The sequence below is a fragment of the Crotalus tigris genome, unplaced genomic scaffold, assembly GCF_016545835.1.
Source record: "Crotalus tigris isolate CLP2741 ecotype Arizona unplaced genomic scaffold, ASM1654583v1 scf7180000024436.1354646, whole genome shotgun sequence".
Classification (NCBI taxonomy): domain Eukaryota; kingdom Metazoa; phylum Chordata; class Lepidosauria; order Squamata; family Viperidae; genus Crotalus; species Crotalus tigris.
Window position 1 is genome coordinate 68,263 of NW_024100605.1, and position 21,037 is coordinate 89,299.

Below are 21,037 nucleotides of genomic sequence, written 5' to 3' on the forward strand. Positions count from 1 at the left end.
GAAGGAAGGAAGGAAGGAAGGAAGGAAGGAAGGAAGAAGGGAGAGAGAGAGAAAGAAAGAAAGAAAGGAAGGAAGGAAGGAAGGAAGGAAGGAAGGAAGGAAGGAAGGAAGGAAGGAAGGAAGGAGATGGAAGGAAGGAAGGAAGGAAGAGGTCATTTAATATAGTAGGCCGTGTGCTGTTTCTTAAGGCCAGAGGACTGTACTCCTTGGGCTACATTTTCAGAACTTCTAATCTACATTGTTGAAACAACTATTTGGACAAGACATGGATGTTATTATTAGATATTATCATAAATCTGACAAGCAACTTCTGAGGCTCCTATTAACACACTTTCTAGGCCCTGACCAGATTCACCCAGTAACATCCAAGATAGAAGCATACAGGATTACTGCATCATTACTGAAAGTTATGATCTCATAAGCAGAAGTCCATCTAAGCATGCTCAGGCCCCTCAACTACAACCACCAAAGAGTTTATTCAAGTTTTGCCTACCAATCTATACACAATATCTCTTTTGTGCTGTTTCCTGGGTTTCTGTTTTGATGCCACTAATGAGGAAACTGGAAAATCTCTCTTGGCTATATAATTTAGGTGCTCAGCTGGAGCTCTCTTTAATAAGCAATGGTTTGCATAATGAGCAATTAGTCTTACTCTCCATATAACATAGTTCTTGACCTCTGCAACAAAGGTACAGTCTCATTGTTCTCTCTTCTCACTCCCTTGCAGGATCACGTCTATTTACCTCTGCTCAGAAGAAAAAGGCTGCATGCACCAAGATTTATCATGAACTACTTCCGTATGAAACCACTAAAACTTTCCATCACTCTGTCCCCTTATACAAGCATCAACTCACCAATTTTCCAAAGGTCCCTGCAAGAAGGGAAAGAAGAATTTTGGTTGAGCCACCATTCTGAATCCAGTGACTATTCGGTACAATTTGCTAATGTTGTCTCTTTTATTTGGCCCATTGCTTTTAACAGTCATTTATATCATACGATTATTTGGCCGCTTGATTTATTTTAAAGGAAAACGAAAGCCAAAATTTGTATAAAGTACAGGTGAGAGATTGGATCACTTTATTGTTTTGTCCTAAAAATTGTGCCACACTCCAACTGCTTTGGGCAGATTCTCCTTTTGCTGGGATTTGGATGTTATGGCAGGAGGGAGGCATATTACCCTACTCAGCTCCCTCTATATCATTTTTTTTTTCAAAGTTGTTGTTATCTGCTTGCGTGGACATAGGCAGGTTATGGCTTAATCAGGATGGAGGGATATGCAAGCACCCCAGTCCAAGTTGCAGGAACTTCTAATTCTTTTGTTTTAGAGTTAGCAACTGTCAGAAGGAAAAAAAAAACCACATTACAGGTAATCTTCAACTTATGACCATTTATTTAGTGACTGTTTGAACTTAAGATGGCATTGAAAAAAGCGACTTTTGATCAGTCCTTGCACTTATATTACAGCATCCCTTTACTCATGTGTTTGTGACTTAGGTCTATGATTAACCACTTTTTTTTTTGCAAAATACTGGACTATCTAAACATCCACAGGTAGTCCTCAACTTATAACAGCTCATTTAGTGACCATTTGAAGTTACAACAACACTGAAAAAAGGACTTCTGACCGTTTTTCACACGTACGACCATTGCAGCATTCCCCACAGTCATGTGATCAAAATCCAGACGCTTGGCGATTGACTCGTACTTATGATGGTTGCCATGTCTTGGGGTCATGTGATCATTTTTTGCAATCTCCTGACATGCAAAGTCAATGGGGAAGCCAGATTCACTTAACTCTGCTACTAACTTAACAACTTAAGTGATTCACTTAATAACTGTGGCAAGAATGGTTGTAAAATGGGTCAAAACTCAGTTCACAATTCTCTCACTTAGCAACAGACATTTTGGGGTTCAATTGTGGTCTTAAGTTGAGGACTACTTGTATTGTGTTTCATAATAGTAGTAGTAGTAGTAGTAGTAGTAATAAAGTTGGAAGGGACCTTAGAGGACATCTAGTCCAACCCCCTGCTCAGGCAGGAAACCCTATACTATTTCAGAGAAATGGCTGTCCAATCTCTTCTTAAAAACTTCCAATGTTGGAGCATTCGCCACTTCTGGAGGCAGGTTGTTCCACTGGTTAATTGTTCTAACTGTCAGGAAGTTTCTCCTTAGTTCTATGTTGCTTCTCTTCTTGATTAGTTTCCACCCATTGCTTCTTGCCCTGCCTTGTCCTTCTCTGAGTGACCTTTGTTTCTCCAGAATCTGTGGGAGGCCAGAATCTGTGGGAGGTGTGTGTGTGAGAGAGACATTCATAGGGCAATACTCTTCTCCTGATCAATTAAAAAGCAAGTGCTGATTGGACTGCAGTGTCTTTAACATATTTTCAGCATTCTTGGGCTGCCTGAAAAGATAACCACAGTTATACTTCAAAGTGGTTTGTGAAAGATTAAGAAATGGAAACTTTGGCATGGAAATATTTTATACATCACATACACAGATAAGCATGTTGAGTGATGATCCAGAATGTTTTATATTGGAGCAGTACAAAATAAGTATATACCTATCGTGCAAAATAAGTATATACCTATCCTTTCAGTGTACATAGTGCGCAGAAAAAGAATGAGAAACAGTAAGTCAAAGAAACAATACACCTGAGATAAGAAACAGGAAAAGAAAATTAAAATTTATATGGTGAACACTATTCACTATACCTTTTTTGTCTTGGCAAACCAGTTATGCGACCACATATTCATTCACCTTTCATCTATTGACTTTTCTTTGCTAAGGCTCTCACCTCTGTTCACCCAATTCGCCTACGTGCAGATCGTACATAAATTCTATAAGTCTAACGTTATATAATCAAAGCTGACCTTTTTAATCCTCCAATTTAGCAGATGAATCGCATGCTGTTGGCTAATCAGTTTATAGGAATTAGTCTCCACTTCTGCTACAGCTTTCTTATGTCCTCCTTCCTGTTACAGGTGCCACTCCTCACCAAATGGAAAGGGCAGTTTTCAGCCTGTCTGAATGTAACCAGTCAGGCTGCAGTGCTCTGGTACCTGGGCCAGGTGAAGCTCCTGAAACAACAACTGGGAGCAAAGTATGTGGTTTTTGAAGGTAGTGAAGGCAACATATTTATGGAACAAGCGATCCCACCTCCTGCGGAACTCCGAGGGGATCAGTATATTCGTATTTTGGGCTCAATAGCAACGATGTTAGGCAATTCATCAATAATTACTGGTGCTACAAGGTTGGTTTCAGGAAAAATTCTCACACAATATCTTGTCCTAAGGCAGGCCTGTCTTCCAATCTTTTATTTATTTATTAAATTTGTCACCCATCTCATCGCAAAGTGACTCTTCAATGTCTTTATAAAAGAAAGTGAAAGTTCTTGGAAATAGACAATACTTGTTAATGCTATACATCTTTGGTTTAGAATTCCCTGCAATCACCTTCCCCAAATTAGATCTCTCTCCCCCATTTCCAAATATGTTGCCTGTCAGAGTATCATGGGAATTGTGGGAAATGACCTCAAGCACATACACTGCAGAGAGCACTAATTTGGGGAAAGTGGCTGTCCTCAAAGTTGTATTTTTTCTTCTTTCTTCCTTCTTCTTGTTTTTAGGTTCAGTACAGGATTAAGAACATTGGGTTAGTTTATTTTTCAGAAAAACTTTAAGAAAGAATTAAGGAAAGCGCTGACTAGCCCTGAAACCCACCTAATAATGCTTTCCCCCTATCAGTTACAAGTGGAAAGATTTGTCATGCATATTTATTATGGGACTATTTTCCCATTAATTTTCTGCAGTGAAAGAGTAGTATATCATGGAATAAGTGGTCTTTCCAGCATTTTGGATATGACAAAGAGTTCCATCTTATCCCCCAAAACATATACAGTGATACAGGACCTTTAGGGTACCAAGATGATGGCAAACATTAGAGCAGTAAATAATGAGATTCATAGTTTACATCCCATGTTAAAGGCACTGAGATGGAGAAAGCCCATTCCTTTGGAGGGGACATAGCATACAATCCAAGAGGGTGAAAGTGCACATAGGGATCAAGATGGGTTCAACAGTTGAGTTGGAATTCCTTTTACATTGTATCCTTTTCTCTAATAACCTACAATTGGAAAAAGGAAGGATTCTGTACTCCATATTGCAAGTAGAGGAACTCATTTGCCAACCCCCCCTCCATTGTGGACTCAATTTCTGAATGACTTTCTGAATGTGTACAGTGTGACTTGAACATCCACAAATTCTGCTACTATTGAAATAACTATTGATTCCCTCCGAAAAAGATCTCTATTTCATCTGCAAAATGCAGGGTTGTTTTGGTTTTGCTTAGAAGCAAAGTAGACATGCTCATGGGACTCAAAGTTATCATCCTATTTCAACATGCTGGATTTATTTTCCTAGGACACTTACACACAGCTGTATTTTTCCTTCTCAGACCCTTCACAGACAGATTGTCCTGCCCATCCTCACTATCACTATTCGCTAATTCTTAAGACAATATGTGTTCCTTCAGGCTGGCCAATAAAGGAAGGCAAAGCAAGCACCCTACTTATCCCCACTTCACAATAAGCACATAAAGTATTGGCTACTGTAGGCAAAGACACTATAACATCATTTGGTAGTTCGCCTCATTTTAAGCAGAAGAACGAAAGAATGCCAGTGTGTCATGACCCTTAGTCACTTAGCACAATTGCAAGTTCCTGCCAATGGGAAATTTCGTGGAGATCTAGCATCCCATGCCAGGAACTAGATGATTTAGGTAGATTGCTTTGATCACAGTCTCAATAAGGATCGTTCCTTTGTTTTCCTACTCAAGAAGTTTTTACACTCTAAATTGAGTTCCTCTTGCTCTAGGAAAGTGCTCTTCCACCAAAATTCTAGACTCCCCAAAACCTGCATGAATATCTCTCAAACTTCTCCTAACTCCATGCATTTACAAGCAGCAATTCTCTGCTCTGTCCCATTTTTTTCATTATTTTCTGTTAAAAGGAGTTTTCTACACATGCAAGTCAATGACCCCAGCATTAATTCTAATAATCTTAACAGCTAAAGCTATCATTTCACTGGGATAAATCTGAACAATAGAAATGCCATTTAGTGTTTTTGAGTTCAGTCCTTAATCTGAACTTTTTGAATGGCTGCTTTCCATGCTTTCTGAGTGATGTAATTCTTGTCTTTTAATCCCCCAACTGTCTTAAAAGAACTTCATATGAGTCTGAATTGCACATCGGAAAATATTTATTTCCTGGCCCTCCTTTGACAAGGTTCATTTTCTAGTGGGATTCTAGAGAGGAAACTTCAACTAGCTACACTCCTCCTCTGATTGCTGTATTCTAGTGAATAGAGGAGTGGTTGATCCCCCAAAGCCATGTATGCAATCATCTGTTCTAGCCTATCCTTTCTATTTAACAAGTAAGGAATAATACACCAAAAGTAGAGTCTGTTTCCATGTTCAAGGTCCATTTGACTTTTTGTGATTTTGATGTAGCATTTGGTACTTCCAGTAAGCACTTACTGTGCATTTGAGTAATTTCATGTTTACTGTATAATTATTTGTATTGCTTATAGATCCAGCCACCTGCCACTCTTTTTCCAAATGAATCCACGACAATCTGACTGGAGCTACGCTGGTTTGAAAGGAATTATTCCATCTGTGCTTCATTATAGTCTTCTTGGTTATAACTTTTTCATTCCAGAGGCAATAGGTAATATTATTATATGATCTGCTTCTTTCAAAAGCTGTTTTAAAAGGCTAATAAATGAAAAATCAGGCAATAACTTCCAGTATAACATATTTATAAATAGAAAGCTGCAAATCCAGTGCCCCCTTTTCTATGTAATATTCAGGGGAGGGAATCCTTTCTGAAGCTCCACCCTGTCACTGGCAGTCAGTTTGTATACCTAGATGGATTACTGGTCTGACAATAAAAGGCAGCTTTTTAGATTCCTACTGGGAGACAAATGTACACAATCTGACATCAATGTCCAATTTTGCCACCACACTGGAGTTATTTGATTTCAGTTATTAGGCATTAGTCCGCATACTAGTAAAAACAATTGAAGGATATAAGTAAAAAAATCCATATGCATTTAATCCTGGCTTCATTCATCTAACTGATGAAAGCACAAGGCTTTTTGGTTTTGCAACTGATTCATAGCATGGATTACATCTGTGAAAGTTTTCCAGGTTTAATGCCTTCAAGACTCCAAGTAGAGCTAAAATGGTTTTGATCTGAAAACTGAAGACGTTGTGTTATGTTGACAAATCACCTGATTAAGAGGCAGTTCCCTTTGATAAGACATGATTTTTTTTTCATATTTCTGATTATGAATGAAAATTCCCAGATACTTTTGGCTGTTCTTCACTAGCCATCAATTTGCACCATTTTGCTCAAGTTATGCCAAGAAGCTTTCTGAACATTTGCAAAATCTAAAATAAAGCAATTGGGCATATCTAAAATGTCACCTCTTATCTTCTATACTTGTGGCGGACAAGAAACGTGGTATTTTTCCAATTCCATGGATATGTCATCAACTTTATTTCTTTTAGTCTACTGACTTTCATTTTATGGCTTCAGGCAGCACTCAACATTTAGTCTTAAAATAATTGAACGCAAGCAGAAAAAAAGACAGACACTTAAAAGCTGGGCAAAGAGATTGAAGCCCTTTCCTAGAAGAAGAAGGCAACCAGCCTAAAGGCCAATGAGGAATCTGTTACTGAATAAGCAAAGCTAGCTGTTAATGTCAAATGCATCCATCACAAGCCTGGGGAAAGGCATTCTGCTGAAAATGGAATTGAACAGGGCAAATTGTGTGCAAATAGTTGTACTGCAAAAAAAAAAAAAAAAAAAAAAAAAAAAAATTGGCCTAAGCCATATTTAGCTAAAAGCCTGAGGTGATTTCAGATTGCCTAGAATAAAAATTGTTTCTGTAATTTCAAGATTCTCTCTGAATGTTGGAATAGACCGCTTTAAACTCTGTTCCCATAATCTCCAACAATCATTGCCTTTTTAAATTATGCTTCATTGAATAAAACACAAAAAACTAGTAATGATAGTAATAGTAGTAAAGTTGGAAGGGACCTTGGAGGTCATCTAGTCCAACCCCCTGCTCAGGCAGGAAACCCTACACCATTTTGGACAAATGGCTGTCCAGTCTCTTCTTAAAAACTTCCAGTGTTGGAGCATTTACTGCTTCTGGAGGCAGGCTGTTCCACTGATTAATTGTTCTCCACTAGATTGACATACTGTGTCATGCCTTAAGCCATGGTTTACAACCCAGAGGAAGTAAATTTGCACATCATAATAAAGATATATCCTATTTTGCCAGATGGCCCTGATTTGAATTCGGGCCACCAAACATTCCTGGAGGGTGGAAATGATGTTGTCTTCCAGTGGCTCTTGGCTAATATAAACCCTCATATTCTTACATTTCCTGACTTAAGTAGAAAGCAGTGCTTTCTGGTTTGTGCTAGTTCAAATGTTTCTGTCCAGTTTTGCCTGATGCATTTTGCTTTCTTGTAGACCATTCCCAGAATATGTATAATGTATTGCTTCGAGACATGCTATAACTTATTTGCAGATATAATTCAATTTTGCATAACAAAGTAATTCCCTTGTATTGTAAAAGGTGGCCTTATTTTTCATAATAGCCAGGCCTACCTACAGAACCTGTTTCATCCCGTTACATCGGCCTGTCCCACTCAGTCAGGCAGGGAAAGTATGTTGCAGACCCTCTCAGTTAAAGAACTCTGACTGGTAGGACCTAGGAAGAGAGCCTTCCCTGTTGTTTACACATACACACACACACACACACACACACACACACCAGGAATATTCTCCCCCAGAGGTGAGATAGGCCCCCAATTCTCCTGCTCTTCCCTTTTGCAGCCTCACTTGTGAAGCATGGCTGGCTCAGGAATTCTGGAAGTTGAAGTCTACAAGTCATAAAAAAGCCAAGGTTGCCTACCCCTGGTCTAGTTGATGCCCTGAGAGCCGTTCCTTTACCTTTTAAATTATTTTTTAACCTGGTTTAATTATTCTTGCTCCTTCTAAAAACATTTAAATTTAATTTACATTTTTAATTCTAACATTTTAATTTTTATATACTGTGTTTATATTTTATTATACACCGCCCAGAGTCTCTCTTTGAGGGAGATGAGTGGTTCAGAAATATGGAAAATAAACAACTCATTGTCTTGATATCAGAGATGTTGGGTTGATCAAGAGTTACAGACTCTCAATGGTACTTTAATTCTAGTAGCTTAAGTGAACATAATAACTGTTCAGTTGGGTTGGTCTTTAAGACATCCAGATACAATAAATATGTGTTAATAGGAATATAATGTTTAGCAAAAAAAGGAAAAAGAAATAAAAGGCCCAGAAGTATGAAACATTTAATGATCGGTCCTCTATTTCGACTCTTATAGCTTTGTCTGTTTTTTTTATTACTATTGTTATATAAGAGGAATGCTGCCTGAAAAATGAATGTGAAGCATGTGTTTGACAGAGGGAGATGAAAGATTTCCCTTCTTTTAACAGGAAATTATCTGGGTCATTTATCTGAAATTCAGCTATTTATATTAGTACTGTACTGTTCCAGCTGGAAATGTGTATTAGTTGAATTTTTCATAACCTAAACCAATCAGGCCAATTATATTGCTTTCTCTCAAAAGTCAGATAGTCAGAAATGGCCTTTCTTGGTTTAGTTTCTTTATTATTTGTTATCTTCACTTATTTCTTTTGGAAAAATGCTGATTTTAACAGCGATTTTGCTTCCCCCCCCCATCCCTCACCACCTTTCCCTGGTTTCTGTACTAGCAGTTAAGGGATTGAGACTGTAAAAGCCCAGGAACTGGGCAGATCTGGGCTATGATATTGATTGTGTCATGTTTTAATACTGCCCTGGTTATCAAGAGAACAGAGAAGTGATGTTACAATGACTTGAATTATATTATCAATTCACTCTAGAGGTTACTCATTCATTGAATCTAAAATCAAAGCTGAATATTAATGATTTATCTTACATTTCATATAGCCTGCTAATTTAGTTTTCTGTATGTTTTGTAAAGGTGGAACACTTTCAGGTGAATTTCTGACTGATGAAGAGCTATATATTAGATGGCTTCAAATTGTCACTTTCCTTCCAGTCATGTCTTTTGGGATTCCACCATGGGTCTGTTGTGGTGATTGGGTAGGTAAACTTTTTTTGTTTTCTAATGATACTAAAATTAAAAAAAAACACCTTTTTCCAGGCTGATTGTTTGCTATCTTTCAAGTTCCTCTGAAAAAAAAAATGTCCTTGTCCTTTTTAGTTGTTAAAACTTGAGGTCTAATGCAGATAGATAGCAGCTTGCCATTCATTATTTCAGTAGTGATAAGTGTATCATTGGAAGAACCAAAGAACCAGATTAGGGACAGATCATCATGTAGAAAATCTGTCTATCTGATCCCTAAGTGTTGACAAAAACTTGATGACATGAATCACTCTCCCAAAATTTTTTACAAAATTGTTGAAACTTCCCACTGAACTATCAAGATTTGTCTCTCTCACATACTCTGTTGGCTCTTACTGTTTTTACCTCGCCAATGTATCCTTTGGAAGGATTAATAATCTCTAAGCTTAAGATGGATACAATAGAAATCCCTGAAGACCCTCTCAAACAATCCATTTCATTTTCCTGTTTATTTCTATTTTCTATTTCACAACAATTCATTCTATTCTCTTGTGAGACTGAGTGTTTATGCCTCTACAGCAGGGCTTTTCAACTGGTGGTACGTACCACTTGTGGTACATTAATGAGTGGCAGGTGGTACGCAGCCCTGCCTAGCCAAGTGTAGTCGGGGAGGGAAAGAGCCAGCACAGGCAAGGACTTTCAGTGAGAGAGTCCTCTGGAGCTGCAAAGGCCCCAGGCTCACTTCTGGCTCACCCTCCCCCATGAGAAAGGAAGAGGGCGGTGGAGACAGGAGAGGCTATAAAACAACGGTTCTCAACCTATGGGTAGCAACCCCATTTGGGGTCGATCGACCATTTCACGGGAGTCGCCAAGCAAGGCTGTCCACCATTTTTTCCCCTTTTCCGGCGGGTGCTTTACCTCCCTTGGGCTGGGCCAGCTGGTGGCCCAGCTGGAGGTCGGCCTGCTCTGTCTCTGCCGTTTGCCAGCTACGCCTCGGCCGGCGCAGGGGGCAGCACCACGCATGTGCGGTGCTCCCAGGCAGGGAAAGACCTCGACTTACAACTGGTTGGGTAGTCCTCAACTTACGACCGGTTTAGTCCTCAACTTACGACTGGTTTAGTCCTCGACTTATGACTGATTGGGGGTCGCGGCATTAAAAAGGTTGAGAACCACTGCTATAAAAGGAGGCAGTTTGGGCAGGAGAAGGAGAAAAAAAGCAGCAGCCTTGGGAGGAGGTGGAGTCAGCTGCACAGAGGAGGAGGAGGAGGAGGAGGAGGAATCAAGCAGGCTGAGGAATCAAACAGGCTGGCCATGAGCCGATCTACAACTGCTGTGGCAGCCACCTGTGCTGGCAGCAGCAAACAGGCAAGAAATGTAGCGGGGGAGGGTCACCCTCCAAGAGGAATGAAAAAAGGCAGCAATGGCTGGAGGTGAGGCACAAGGGAGGGAGATGGAGAGTGGAAGGATTGTTATGTGCTTTTGTGACTTTGAAGTTCTGGGATTTGTGCAATGTGGGCTTTGTGTTCTTAAGGAGTGTTTGGCAATTTCTATTTGGCTGATGTCTCGTGTTAGTTTCTATTGCTCTGCTGTTGTTAGCTGTAAGTGTTGCTGCAAGGGATTTTGAAGTATTTTTCTCCTGAATGGATTTTGCCTATAGCATTCCTTTACTTATGAATGGAGCCATTTGGGGAGGTTGCCTTAACCTGCAGCCAGTACTTAGATTTTTTTTCCTTAAGTGCCGGCTGCACTCCTTAACTTTCCTTTCTAGCCAGTAGCTAATTCTTAAAGGGGAATGTGCCTTTTTAAGCTAGTTCACTCAGCAGCTTGTCTTTTCTGTCTCTGGAGGCCTTTCCTTGTTTGATCAATATATGGAAGAGGGAAAATATTGGGGGGGGGTTTCAAATTCTTCCTTCAGAAAGAGATGGGAATGAGAAAAAGGGAGGCAGGGAAGGGAGGGAGGAAAGGAAGTCCCGCCTTAGCACTTGGCCACCAGCAGCTCTGCCATTGACTTTGCTTGTCAAAAGGTTGCAGAAGGGGATCACATGACCCTGGGACACTGTGACCATTATAAATATGAATCAGTTGCCAAGCATCCAAATATAAATCACATGACCCTGGGCATGCTGCAATGGTCATAAGTGTGAAAAATGGTCATAAGTCATTTCAGTGCAATTGCAACTTTGAACAGGTTTTTTTTTTTTTTGGTAATCAAGTTTTTGACACCTTGCTAGGTGGTACTCGAATATTGCCATATCCTAAAAGTAGTACAATTGGTAAAAAGGTTGAAAAGCCCTGCTCTACAGAATGCCTCTTTTTGTCCTCAAATTCTAGTACATGTTCTTGTCATCCTTTCCTTCTTAATATTGCAAACTTTTCCTTTTTTCAATTTATTAACACTCTAATTTATGTTCTTAACTTTCCTCCGTCAATCATAATATTTTACTGTGCTTCCAACCTTTCATTTTAAGCCTCGTGCTTTAGTACTAAATTTAGCTAAAATCTTGTTTGCGATCTCCACAATGCCATTCATAGGCTAGCCAATTCAAACTTGTTCCTCTCCTTCCTTCTATCCTTTGTCCTTTACCTTCTTCCTTTTTTGTCCCTGTACCCATCAACCCTCAGTTCCTTTTGTATTACTTCTTTCCTTCAATTTAGCTATTACCAGCCTTCTCCTCATGCCTTTCCATGTGATTGCCAGCTTTGCAATCCAAATCATTAGCAGTAATTTTGCATAACATTTGGAACTGCCCTCACTTTCCCCTTGTTACCTTGGCCAGGACTCCCTTCAATAGGCCATGGAGAGGCACTAAAAAGGCAGCTAATTGGCACCTTTCCCCATTCCTTGTTCCTTTCTTCTGTGGCTCTTTTCAAGGCAAGGAAAAAACCAGTTGTAAAAGGTCTTAACTGGAGATTGTATCAGAGGAATAGTAATGCAGTTATGGAAAAAGAGGCAGGGCAGTAAGACAGGAGGCCAGCAAGGTGAGAATGTGGAAATCCCTACCCCGCTACTCTACAGGAAATGCTGTAAAGTCCTGAGCCCTGGTGGCGCAGTAGTTAAGTGCAATATTGCACTTAAAATTCTGCCCACAGTCTGGAGTTTGATCCTGATCGGGCTCAAGGTTGACTCAGCCTTCCATCCTTCCAAGTTCAGTAAAACAACAACCCAGATTGTTGGGGACAATATGCAAATAATGCTGACATTGAAAACCACCCAGAGAGTGCTGTAAAACACTATGGGGCAGTATGTCAGTCTAAAATGCTATTGCTATTGTCATCAAATTAGCCCAGATTTCCAGAAGCCTTACAGCATTGCTGTCCTTTCAGAGGTACAATCTCTGCATATGGGCCTCATTCCTCTTAGTCCTTTAATATTTTCTTCTGTCAATTGGCTGTGCCTTGCTACCTCCCACATTTGGAATTCTTCCCCACTGTAGTTATTTCCTATCTTGCTTCTTTTGAAAAACTTCTGAAAGCCTTTCCATTTCTTTTCTTTTCTTTCCCTTCCCTTCCCTTCCCTTCCCTTCCCTCCCCTCCTCTCCTCTCCCCTCCCTCTCCCTCCCCTTCCTTCCTTCCTTCCTTCCTTCCTCCCTTCCTTCCCTTCCTTCCCCTCCCCTCCCCTCCCTCTTTCTCTGTTGGCTTTAATCTCTCTTTAGAACTCTAAGCTTTGAGCAGCTGACTTTAGACAAGTTGCTTTTCTATCCTTTTCCTCTCTTGAAGTGTCTCATTAGATTATAGTCCAGGAGGCATGTGCAATTGCTGCTGCCACTGGTAATGATGATAAAGCCTGACTATGTTCAGTTCAGGGAGGAAATTTCCATCAGTGTCTAATTATGATGAGAAGCTGAATAAACTGATGAAATACCAAGAAGTCCATGTTTTCTGGCAAATTCTGTATCTACTCGGCGAAGCGTTTGCTAATAATGCTTGTTGCATCTACTGCTCCTTATAAAGACATATTTTAAAACAACCTTCTCTTTGTTTTGATTTGTATTTTTTTTTTTTAAAAAAAAAGAAAGCCGTTGTTCTTCCTTTCTTTCAGGTGTTGAACCTCACCAGGTACTATATTCAGAGACACCAGAACTTTGTGGTTCCACTCATTGAGAAATACAGCAAGGAATGGCTATTGAGGGGGGATCCAATTTTTCGGCCCACCTGGTGGCTCAGCCCCACTGAGCCAGCTGCCTTTACCATTGATGACCAGTTTCTCATAGGCGAGGAGGTAAGACATGGATTCTTTTCTAGGATATTTTAGATCAGCTCCTAAGGGCCGACTGACACCATTTTACATGTGTATTAGAATACCTGAAAATGTCAGCTCCCTAAAGGCTTCTGGAAATCTCTCTCCAGTTAAGAAAAAAACCAACACCTGAGAGCATCACAGTATCACGTCTGAAAATATTTTAAAAGAATATTATATAGCACATCAGCAAAAGGTATATATTAAGACTGACACTGTCAGAACATAATCTACTCTTTCCCAACATGATGGTCACTTCCATCAGAATTCCCAGCTAGTGCTGATGACAACCATCACATACAGCAACAGTGACACATTGGAAAAACACTCAGCTGAAGAAAAAAAATTGAAGACTTCTGCAATGATAGTTCTCTTTCATCAACCTTTGGGAATTAATCTACTAGAACGTCAATCAGTCAATGGAAGTCAACCAGTGTGCATTACATGCTTGGGGCTATTTGTTAAAGAAGGGAGAGAGAAAGGGATTATTTCTTTAAAGGCCTGCTGAAAAGCTGCCACAATCAGTAGCGGGCCCTGCTTGAACAGTGGGCATAGAATACTGTGTTTGCTTCATTTTAAAACAGATTAATAGAAAAGGAAGGCTGGGAGAGAAAGTAAATAAGAGGGAGAAGAATAGGTTTGTTGTGCTTTTAAGCAATGTAACTTAAGAAAGACATGATAGAGATTTAGAATTTTTTTATTATTTTTTTTATAAATATTTTTATTGAGTTTTATAAAGGTAATAAGGGGATAGGATCAAAAAGGGTAAGACAATGGGAAACATACAAAAAGGTTAGATCAGTATTTTTTTTATTATATATATATATTGGATTTTTTTATTATATATATATTGGATTTTTTTTAATGTAATTTTTGTCTTAGGTTTATTTAAGTTTAAATGCTTTGCATTTTTACTTCTTGTTAACCCTGTATTCAGCTCTGGGAAGAGGGGGGGAGGGTTTTTGGGAGGGTTGGGAGGGAGTGGGAGAGGGATATTATTGTAAAATTGTAAAACTTTTAATTAAAAAAAAAAGGTTAGATCAGGGAAAAGGGATAACACAAAAGTGGGATTAATTCCACAAAATAATATCGCTTCAGCAAGTCTACCAGTCCAGGTTTACCTATTAAATCTTAATAATTACTCTATTATTAAAAAACATTCCATATAATCACGTAAATAACAAATTAGTCAATAAATCTCATTCATTTCACTACTTAATAATGCTTAATATTAATTAATTATAATCACTTTAAAATAATATACTACATATTAGTTATAGTTTACCATATTATTTAAGATCACAAATATACAAAGAGGAAGAAGAAGAAGAAATAAGAACAAGTTCATACAAATAATCATAGAATATAAATACAAATTATCAATTATCTGTTTAAATTTCATAATCTTTTCTCACTCTAGTGTGTTTCTAATCAATAATAAAATTTTCCTGAGCCACTCAGGTAGAGGTAAGAGCTCCCCTGGATCCCCATAATTTCGGGGATCAGAGGGTAGAGCTCCCTTGGAGCCTGAGCCAACTCCGCACTCCAGGATGTCTTTGTCCCAAAGTTCTGGGATGAAGCAAGGCGCCGCTCTCACATCTGCTTTTTTGGGAGGCTTGTGAGTATTTAAATGCAGACGGAGCAGACCAGGAGAAAGTGGATTTAAGATTGATTGTGACTTTAACTCCTGCAAGCATCTTCCCCCCCCCTTTTTTTGTTTACTTTCCCTTTTGAAGAAAATGAAAGTGAAAGGCAAAATGGCGACTGTCTTTCTTGTTTGACTTTGCAACAAAGTTAAAAGTTCATGTTTTAAATATAGAGGCAAGAATTTTGTTCCTCTTTCTTTTTTTTTCCTTCTTTCTTTCTTTTTATTATTATTTAAAGAACTGTGATATTATAGAGGCAAGAATTTTGCTCCTTTGAACTTAACAGAATGGCTTCAAAACGTTTGGTCTCTGTCCCTAAAGCTTCCATCTCCTCCCCAATGACTCAGCCTGCTTCTCAGTCTAAACCAAAATCACCCCCACCCTCTCCTCCTCCTGCAATCTCTCTCAAAGACTTACAAGAGGCTTTAAAAATGACTGCTTTGGATATTAAAGAGGAGGTAAAAGATCTTATAATTGCAGAGAGGGTTATTACAGAAGAATTATTGGAGAAAAAGAACAAGCAAGTCAGAGAAGACATACTATTTGCGTTTTCTGGTCTTGCCCTGCATATTGAAAGGATTGATGATAAAATGGAAGAGATTACTGAAAATGCAGCAAAACTGGAATTTAGAATGGAGGAAGTGAAGAATAAGATAGAAGTTACACAGGATGAACAAATTATTTCACAATACAGAGAAATGGAGTTCGCATTGCGTATCCGAGGATTGAAAGAAAATTCCCAGGAAGATTTGAAGATGCTTATTGTTAGAGATATTGCTTTTAATCTTGGATGGAGACCAGAAGTAGTTGGGAATGAGATAGAAAAAATCTTCAGAGTCAACTCACGGGTTGCCAAACAGAGAAATTTACCAAGAGATGTGGTTATTTACTTTTCCAGAAGATCTATTCGTAATGAAATTATACAGGCTTTTTATAAAAAGAGGTTTCAAATTGCAGCTCAAGATGTGATAATTTTAAAAGAAATACCTCCAAAAATTTTAAGAGGTAGAAAAGATTTTACTTTTCTGTCTGATGAGTTAAAACGTCGTCAAATCCAGTTCAGATGGGAGATTCCAAGAAGAATAGTAGTGAATTATGATGGAATACGTTACAGATTAACTACAGTTTTAAAGGCAAGAGATTTCTATCACTCTATTCTAAAGGCAAGACCATCTTCACCTCCACAAACAAGGATAATTGAAGAGCCCATTATGGCAGGAGCTTCCTCATTGATGGTCATGGAACAAGCGGTGTTGCCTATACAGAATCTTGAGATAAAAGATCAAAGGATGACACGAGCTGCCCATAAACGCAAAGAAAAAGAGCAGCAGCAGAAGAGTGGCGATAAAGTAGAAGGAATGGTTACTACAGAGCCTGTGGGAGGGGCAAGACCTAAAAGATCTTCGACAGTTGATCTTCAGGCTATGTGTCAAAGGCTTCAGGTGGCTAAGTTCCTGACCTGGAATGTTAATGGCTTAAACTCACCTCAGAAACAGAGAAAGGTCTTCTACTATTTGAAACAACATAATAATGACTTGATATGTTTGCAAGAGACTCATATAACTTCAAAAGACTCAAAATATCTGATAAATTCTCATTTGGGATCAAATTTAATAGCTCCAGCTCCAGGGAAAAAATGGGGTGTTATAATTTATGTGAAGAAAAATTTATCGGCTAAATTAATTGAGGTTGATCTTGAAGGAAGATATGTCTTTGTGGAACTATTGTTACAAGGCAAGAAAGTTCTTATTGTTGGATTATATGCCCCTAATCAACAACAGAAGCAATTTTATAAGCTTTTGCATGGGAAGATATCCCAGTTGGATTATAAATCTGTAATTTTGATGGGTAACTGGAATGGAGTTTTGGATATAACTATAGATAAAAAGAGCTCTTCAAAAAATTTCATTCAAACTAAATTACCCAAAACTTTTTTTGATTTGAAAGAAGAGTTGGAACTTATTGATATTTGGTGAGAAAGGAACACAAGTGATAGAGATTTTACCTTCTATTCGGATAGACACCAGTCATTTTCAAGGATTGACTTCTTTTTGATTACTAGTGATTTTCTTTCTAGGGTGAGAAAGGTAAAAATCTTTCCCAGGACCCTTTCAGACCATAGTCCTGTGTGGATGGAGCTATACTTGGAAGATGGGAACAGAAGGGCTTGGAGACTGAATGAGAATTTGTTTACCCGGGGAGAGTTTGTACAAAAATGTAAAGAGTATTTAAAGGAGTTTTTTGCTTTAAATATGAATAAGGGTACATCGATGCCCATGGTCTGGGACGTCAGTAAGGCGTATATGAGGGGAATTTTAATTCATTTAAATAAAGTTTCTAGGGATAAAAGGATACAAAGACATAGAGAAATAGAAGATGAGATTAAAATAAAAGAAGAAGCGCTTGCTCTTAACCCAACTGATAATAACTTAAAGGTTTCTATAAAGATGCTTAGGAAACAATTTAATATGTTGATGGCAGATCAGGTGCTACCAATTTGCATTATATGAGACATAATACTTTTTGTAATGCGAATAAGCCTGGGAGGTGGTTGGCTTATCAGTTACGAAAGAAACAGAAGGCTAGGATTATAGAGAAAGTAAAATATAAAGGTACTGAGGTTTTTCAGCAAAATTTGATTAAAAAGAGTTTTTTAGATTTTTACACAAAACTATACTCAAGTGATAATATAAAGGGAATGGATATAGATAAATATTTACAATCAGTACATTTTCCTAAACTTTCTGAGGAACAGCAAAATGTGATGAATTGTTTAATTACTGTGGAGGAAATTGGCTTAGCTATCAAGCAGTTAAAGGTGGGAAAGTCTCCAGGAACAGATGGATTGATGTCGACGTATTATAAAAATTTATATGAAGAAATGTTGGAGCCATTAAAGGAGCTTTTTAATAGTATCTTGCTGGGAGCACAAGTTCCTCCTTCTTGGAAAAGAGGGTTTATATCATTGATTCCGAAGGAGGATCAAGATCTTAGAGAGCCTAAGAATTATAGGCCGATATCATTATTAAATGTAGATTACAAGATTTTTACAAAAATTTTGGCAAATAGATTAATGCAGGTTATGAAGGATTTGATTCACAGTGATCAATCAGGATTCATAACAGGGCGATACATGAAATATAATGTTAGACAAATTATTAACTTAATTGAGTATTTGGATAAGAACAACCAGATTCCTGTGGCTTTTATATTTTTGGATGCTGAAAAAGCCTTTGATCAATTAGATTGGCAATTCTTATTCTCAGTGGTAGAGAAAATGAATTTTGGGGATAATTTTTTACATGCACTTAAAGCTATATATCAGCAACAATCTGCTCAAATTGTTGTTAATGGGGGATTGACTGAGACTTTTAATATTGAAAAAGGGACAAGACAAGGATGTCCATTATCTCCATTGTTATTTATTTTAACACTGGAGATTTTGTTGATCCAGATTCGAGAATCAACGGTAATCAAGGGCATAAAGATAAGAAAAAATGAGTATAAATTACGGGCTTTTGCGGATGATTTGGTTTTGATTTTGGAACAACCAATTAGAGCGGTTGATTATATATTAGAACTTATAACACAGTATGGAAAAGTTTCTGGTTTTAAAGTCAATAACCATAAGACTAAGATATTATCTAAGAATATGTTAGCCAATGACAAGGGAAGTTTGGTTAAAGCCACAGGTTTTCAGATGGTGAAAAAGGTTAAATATCTGGGAGTATATTTAACTGCCTCAAATGGAAAATTGTATAAAAATAATTATGAATTACTATGGGCAAAAGTGCAAAAGGATTTAAATGACTGGAAAAAACTGCAATTGTCACTGTTGGGGAGAATTTCAGCTGTAAAAATGAATGTTCTACCAAAGTTTCTTTTCTTGTTTCAGATGATACCTATTTTAAAAAAAGATGTAAATTTGGAGGAATGGCAGAAGGGTATCAATAAATTCATTTGGGCTGGGAAAAAACCAAGGGTTAAGTTTAAGATTTTGCAAGATGCCCGAGAAAGAGGAGGACTTAAAGCATCTAACTTGAAATTATATTATGATGCAGCCGCCTTAACTTGGATAAGTGATTGGCTTAATTTAACATATAAGGATATTCTTGTTCTTGAAGGGTGGGATTTAATGTACGGTTGGCATGCATATTTAATTTTTAATAAGAAAGTGGACCGGGCTTTCAAATCACATATTTTGAGGAGTGCCTTACTTCGAGTTTGGAAAAAGTATTATTATAGGTTAAACTATAAAATACCTATCTGGGGGATTCCTAGACATGCAATTGAAGGGATTTCTAAGGGGATGAACTTTGATAAAATTTCGTATAAAGAATTATTAATTTGGTCAGGTTCGGATTGGCATTTAAAATCTCTAGATGTATTAAGGCAAGAAAATATTCTACAGTCATGGTTTCAATATTTACAAATAGTGGACAGGTGGACTGTAGATAAGAAAGAAGGAATAACACTAGAAGATGGAAATCTGGTTATTCAGATTAAAGATCAGAGTCAGGCCCATATAAAAAGAATTTACAATGCTTTAATAGAATTAGACTCTGAAACAGAATTGGTTAAAGACTGTATGATTAAATGGGCTCAGAATATCCAGGATCCGATCCCACTGGACTTATGGGAGACAATTTGGATTAGAAATGTTAAATTTACACAAGCTCAAAATTTGAGGGAAAATTTTTATAAAATGTTTTACAGATGGCATTTAGATCCTAAAAAATTATCTTGTAAGTATCCAGATTTACAACCCAAATGTTGGAGATGTGGTAAAATGGATGCGACATATTTTCATGTTTGGTGGAATTGTAAAAAGGTAAAGGCTTTTTGGATTATGATTTGGTGAAACATTCAAAAGATTTTTAAAAGGAAGATAAAGTTCACCCCTCAATTATTCCTATTGGGTATCTTTGTGGATTTAAATGACAAAGAAACTACTTTAATGTTGAATTTATTAACTGCAGCAAGGTTATTAGTAGGCTCGTATTGGAAGAAGGACTCGTTGCCTACTTTAGAAGAATGGATATTTAAAGTTTCTAACTTTGCAGAAATGGAAAAAAATTCTGCTTATTTGAAGGATCATACACAAGAAAGATATATTATTGTATGGAGAAGATGGATAGATTATATTCAGAAAAAATATGGGACTATAAAGTTTCATTTATTTTATGAGTAAATTTTATAGTAACTGTTGTAGAGATTTGTTTATATGACTTAATTTAAGGGGAGTTAAAGGTTAAGTATGATGTTTTTTTTTCTTTCTTTCTTTTTTATTGTTAACTTTCTTAATAATAACCCTGTATTCTGCTCTGGGAAGCGAGGGGGGGAGGGTTGAGCATGGGTGGGTGGGTGAGTGGGTGGGTGGGTAATGATAATATAGTCATGGTATATGCTTGGGCATTTCCCCTATGCTGCATTCATGTGTGTGAGAGGGATGAGAGGGGAGGAAGGAGTAGGGAGGAAGTAGGATGGTTAGAGGAGAAGGGGAGGGGAAGAGCGTAGGAGGGGAGGAGAGAAAGAGGAGGGAAGTAGGGAAGATTTAGAGACGGTGGACGCAGCCTGGGGGGAATGAGCAGGCGGTACCAATGGTTAGGAATTTATTTTAATTGAATTGTATTTTGTATGAATAAATGGAAAATAAAAACTTTTTAATAATAAAATTTTCCCCATGTTTTAAAGTAAATTGTGTCTTCTTTCTCTTTCATTTCTAAAGTCAGTCTATCCATTTCTGCACATTTGAGTATTTTTGTTATTATAGCCTGGTCAGATGGTAAATTTTTATTTTTTCAAAATTGGGCAAATATTATTCTTGCGGCTGTCAGCACATGTAGTATTAAATATTCTCTTTTCCATAATTCAAACCTAATATTCCTAACAAACAGAGTTCTGGTTTAAATTCTATCTGTATTTTAATCATCTCTTCTAGCCACATATGGATCTTAAACCA

At 37.8% G+C, this 21,037-nt stretch overlaps 1 protein-coding gene across 3 annotated transcripts in view; it reads left to right on the forward strand.

The window, feature by feature from the left end:
• The window catches only part of LOC120302601 (SITS-binding protein-like), a 61,590-nt gene that overhangs the window by 32,355 nt on the left and 8,198 nt on the right, over positions 1-21,037 (forward strand). For 2 of the 3 annotated variants that reach the window (XM_039331259.1, XM_039331258.1), the window contains 5 exons: positions 728-931; positions 2,982-3,250; positions 5,586-5,722; positions 9,088-9,209; positions 13,232-13,411. In XM_039331259.1, the coding sequence (XP_039187193.1) occupies positions 728-931; positions 2,982-3,250; positions 5,586-5,722; positions 9,088-9,209; positions 13,232-13,411 (912 nt within the window). The remainder of the gene's footprint in view (positions 1-727; positions 932-2,981; positions 3,251-5,585; positions 5,723-9,087; positions 9,210-13,231; positions 13,412-21,037) is intronic. The other variant, XM_039331260.1, reaches the window with a different exon arrangement.